Genomic DNA, 4,253 nt, shown 5'->3' on the forward strand with positions numbered 1-4,253 from the left:
GTGCTAGCTCCTCGCATATTCAGTACGTTTGTATCATTGGTCTTTTCATATGGATTTACTCCCCCAGATTTCTGCTACGGCAACGAAGACTTGACCTTTTCGATCAGTGAAGCCATCAAGCTGTGTGTGACAGTGGTGGCCTACGCTCCGGAATCGTTCAGGAGGTGCTAATCTGTTTTCCTGGTTTGTGCAGACTCGGAAAGGGCGCAAAAGCTCCATACGGCATGCAAAAGCAAAGCTGACAAAAGGAGGCAGAGGATATAGAAATGCACTGTAGCCACAGGGCTTGTCTGTGAGGCGAAGGCTCTACCTGTTGGTACCTCTCCTAGGGCACCAGCTCAAATTCCTGCCAGCCGCTGGCAGCAGCGCTAGGCTGGATGGCAGCCTGAGCAGCAACACCCAAGCTGTGTTTCCCGGTGGGGATTACCTTGCATCCTGCGGGTTTCCCCGGTCAGAGAAGCGAGAGGGAGGGAACCAGGCGGGGACGAACACGCAGCTGGAAAGAACAGGAAGATGCAGAGAGGGGAGGTACTCTGCTAAAAGAGAAGGTTAGTTTCGAGAGGGAAGAAAGGAGTCATTGGTAGGGAAAAAGAATGACTGCAAGTGGAGGGCATATTCAGAAGATGCCCAGAAGTTCAGGTGCTTTTGTTACTATTGTTTCATGCATCAGCTAATTATCCCCCTGAAATCCAAGGGTTTCTTTGGCCCAGGACGCCTTATCTAGTGAGAAGCAATGACATCACAAGGCTCGTGAGGGATCTGGGGCTCTTCGGAGTGAACCTTTTAAGCCTCGCCCGACATGAGTCTCAGAACTGACCGGGTAGGACAGACCAACTATTGCTTATTTTTCCAGCCTCCAGATGCTGATGGTCTTGGAAGCGCTGGTTCCCTGTTACTTGCAGAAGCTGAAGCGACAAACCTCTCAAGCGGAGACCGTGACGGCAGCGCGTGAGGAGATCGCTGCTATGGCTGCCCTTGCCACCTCTTTGCAGGCCCTCTTGTACAGCGTGGAAGTTCTCACCAGGTAACTCACGTGGGGCAAAGGACTGAGCCTGCGCTTGGTCTTCAGTGTGGGGAGGGGGAGTGCGCAGGAGGTCACAATATGTGCGGCTGAGCTGGAGTAACGGTTGAGGTTTAGACGCGGTAAATTTAGTGCCGGATTTCACCAGATGACGAAAGGGGTTTCAGGGTGCTTGTTGGGTTCAGTCTTTAGTGTGCTATTCACCTTCCCCTTGCCAGGCCTATGACAGCGCCACAGATGAGCCGCTGTGACCAAGGCCATAAAGGGACCACAACGGCAAACCACACCATGTCAGCAGGCGTGAACACCAGGTAAGTCAGTGGGCTTTTCTTTTTCTCGTTTTTTTCGGTTTGTTGGTTTTGGTTTGGTTTCGTTTGGTTTTGAGTAAGGTAACGTCCCATTTCTCAGAGCTCTAGGTGCTGTGAGAGAAAACAGTCAGGTAAAAAGAGCCCATAGCCCAGGATTGCTTTTCTGACAGTAACCAAAATCCCCAAGACGAGAATTTCTAGTTTAAAACCATGTTACTATACAGAAAACCAAAATGTGAAAATGGAGGACACCCATCCTAAATGTCTTTTTCTCTGCTTCCCTTCTCGCACTCCAGAAGTAAACTGACAAAGCAACTGTGGCCCTCAGTTCTCTGCTTTGCCTCCTCCTGAGTCCACTGTCAGAGTGACCTCTGGAAGGAGCACACCTGGATTGCAGAAGGGTTGGATCCTTCTGGCCTTGTTCTGAGAGGATGAACCGCAGCGTGAGCTCAACCTGCATCTCAGCTGAGACTCACAGAGAGCAGCTCCTCCTCTAGTTCTTTTTTCTCCCCTTTCCCATTTCCTTTTATGGAGACCATATCTATCACCTTTACCTCCACACTGGCCTGGGGTTTTTTTTCAGTTACGGTTAGCAAAGGAGTGAGTAGCAGAGAATTTGAGAGAAAGGGAAGAATGACGGGGAATGTCCTTCTCAAAAAAAACCCCAAACAAACCAACAAAAACAACCCACAAAAAAAACCTTTGCATGGAAGAAGGGGTAAGGAAGGAGATGGTGCCAGCAGACTGTAATACTCCTTGGCCATATTGACCACTCCAGTTACGCTGCTGCAAATTAGCCAAGGCCACTGAACAGCTCGTAGGGCAAGGGCTTAAGAAATCCTGTTACAAAACCCACCCACAAGCATTTGGGATTGGGACGGTTTTCTCTGCAGTACTGATGACTCCTCTGGGCAGCCCTGCCTTCCCTCGGCCAGGCTCTGCCTTCCTGTGCTTCACATCGGAGTGTCTGGACAGGGAGCTCTTCCAGCAGAAGCTGGAGTGGCCGTCCGTCCAGAGCAGAGCGTTTCCTCTGCGTTCCTCCTTTGTCTGTAACAGCCGATAGTAAGGCTGTGCACAGCCAGTGGTCTAGTGTGATGCTGTGGGCTGCACCAGACTGTAGGTCAGGAACACCCTTCCAGCAAGACACGCTTTCCAAGTTAACCCCTGTCTTTTTTTTGTATTGAAGCAAGATCGAAATCGCTCTCTGCATGGATCACCTAAGGGCTGCTCTGTCAGTTTAGAGACATGTGGTGTGCACATCTTGGTTGGTAACGCCTGGCATCAGTCTGTCATTCGGGCACGAACGATGCACAGCTCTGGCTTTCAGTCCCGGAGCTGAGAAGCAGCCTGAAGTGGATGTTTGCTGTTGACTTCTGTTGCGAGCTTGTCCAGTCTAAAGAAAATAATCTGTCATGGAAAATAGTGCTTTATTAATTGTCTGCTGGTTTCAGAGAGCAGTTAATATGTATCTGCTGACGGGCAATGGAGAGACTCCTGATGTTGTGTGACTCAGACATCTTGGCTTACATTTCTAGATCTTTCTGTTTATCAAACATTCAGTCTCTGATCCAAAATATTTTTGCACTTCTCCAGGTTTCCTGCCCTTGTTTCTTCTGTTGTGTTGTTATTGCAACAGACATCTGCTAGCAACAGCAGGGGTCTCGTGATGGCAGCAGGATCGCTGTTCCAGCCTTGGACGCGTTAGCCAAGTGCTGCAGGATTCGTTAATGCTTTCTCAACAAGAAGTGGCAAGAGACAATGACAATAAAACAAAACAAACAAAAAAAATATGCCAAGGTTTTCTTTCCACTAGGTGAGCTCTGGCTTCATGAAACAGACTGAGCACTGGGGTGAATATTAGGAAGAGAAATTGCTTGAAAGAGGACTGTGGTTTTTAAGACCACATTTTTCTTTCATAACAAGGGCAGTAACTATAAGGAATTTCTTGTTTGCTGCCAGCCGGGAGGTAAAGGCTGTTCAGTGTGGTCACTAACCGTGTGTAGCCGTTGTTCCAGGGACGCGAGATACCATCCGTGGCCAGTATACCTCTGGGCAAACACCGTGTTGCCTTCTTTCAGAAAGGCACGGTCTGGGCACTACTAAGTCGCTGTTTACAACCGCACTGTTTCTGTTTCTCCAGGTACCCAGAACAGGGAGCCAAACTACACTTCATCAGGTACAGTAAAATCTTCACCCAGTCTTCGCTGACGTGCGATGAACTATTCCCCAGCAGTCTCCAGGTTTGCTGGGTCCCACCCACTGCTGCTGTGACATGCAGCCTTTTTCCATGGGATGTAGCAAAAGATAGTTCATGTAGAAACTATTTGCATTTTTAACAAGACTTTGCAGATTAAACTTTCCTTTTTTATTATTGTAGATGCAATTATGTTTCCTTTCAATTGCAGAGGAAAGCAGCTGTTGCAGAAACAAGTTGAAGAGGTGGTTGTTATCTGTCCCTGCTCTTCCACTTCCCACTTTTTCTCATTTTATGTCCTTCAGGGAGAACCTTCACTTACTGGAGGAGGGCCAGGGTCTTCCCCGAGAGGAGCTGGATGAACGAATTGCCAGAGAGGAGTTCAGGAGGCCGCGGGAGTCATTGCTGAATATCTGCACAGAGTTCTACAAGCACTGTGGTCCAAGGCTGAAGATATTGCAGAACCTGGCTGGGGAGCCCCGAGTGACTTCTCTGGAGCTGCTGGACGTGAAGTCCCACATGAGGTATTCCACAGGCATTCGGCTTTTACTTGTTCATTTCAGGAGGATTCCTCTTTTAACTCCTAATTTTTCATAATAGCAGATGGAATCACTTTTGGGTAATATGGTTGCATATTGCTGTCTGAAACACGGAGAGCTTGTTCCGGACGTTCCTTAGATTGTACCTGATGCTGCTTGTGTATGAGGAAGGTTTCATACGCTCTCTTCCG

General features: G+C 48.6%; 1 protein-coding gene across 1 annotated transcript in view; it reads left to right on the forward strand.

The window, feature by feature from the left end:
* Positions 1-4,047, forward strand: part of UNC80 (unc-80 homolog (C. elegans)) — a gene marked incomplete at its 3' end in the record, with an annotated part of 85,206 nt that extends 81,159 nt beyond the window's left edge. The window contains exons 46-50 of the mRNA XM_010144021.1: positions 68-164; positions 854-1,024; positions 1,240-1,332; positions 3,470-3,505; positions 3,829-4,047. Coding sequence (XP_010142323.1) covers positions 68-164; positions 854-1,024; positions 1,240-1,332; positions 3,470-3,505; positions 3,829-4,047 — 616 coding nt within the window. The remainder of the gene's footprint in view (positions 1-67; positions 165-853; positions 1,025-1,239; positions 1,333-3,469; positions 3,506-3,828) is intronic.
* Between the last annotated feature and the right edge of the window lie 206 nt (positions 4,048-4,253).

The sequence above is a fragment of the Buceros rhinoceros genome, unplaced genomic scaffold (assembly GCF_000710305.1).
Source record: "Buceros rhinoceros silvestris isolate BGI_N320 unplaced genomic scaffold, ASM71030v1 scaffold6749, whole genome shotgun sequence".
NCBI lineage: Eukaryota > Metazoa > Chordata > Aves > Bucerotiformes > Bucerotidae > Buceros > Buceros rhinoceros.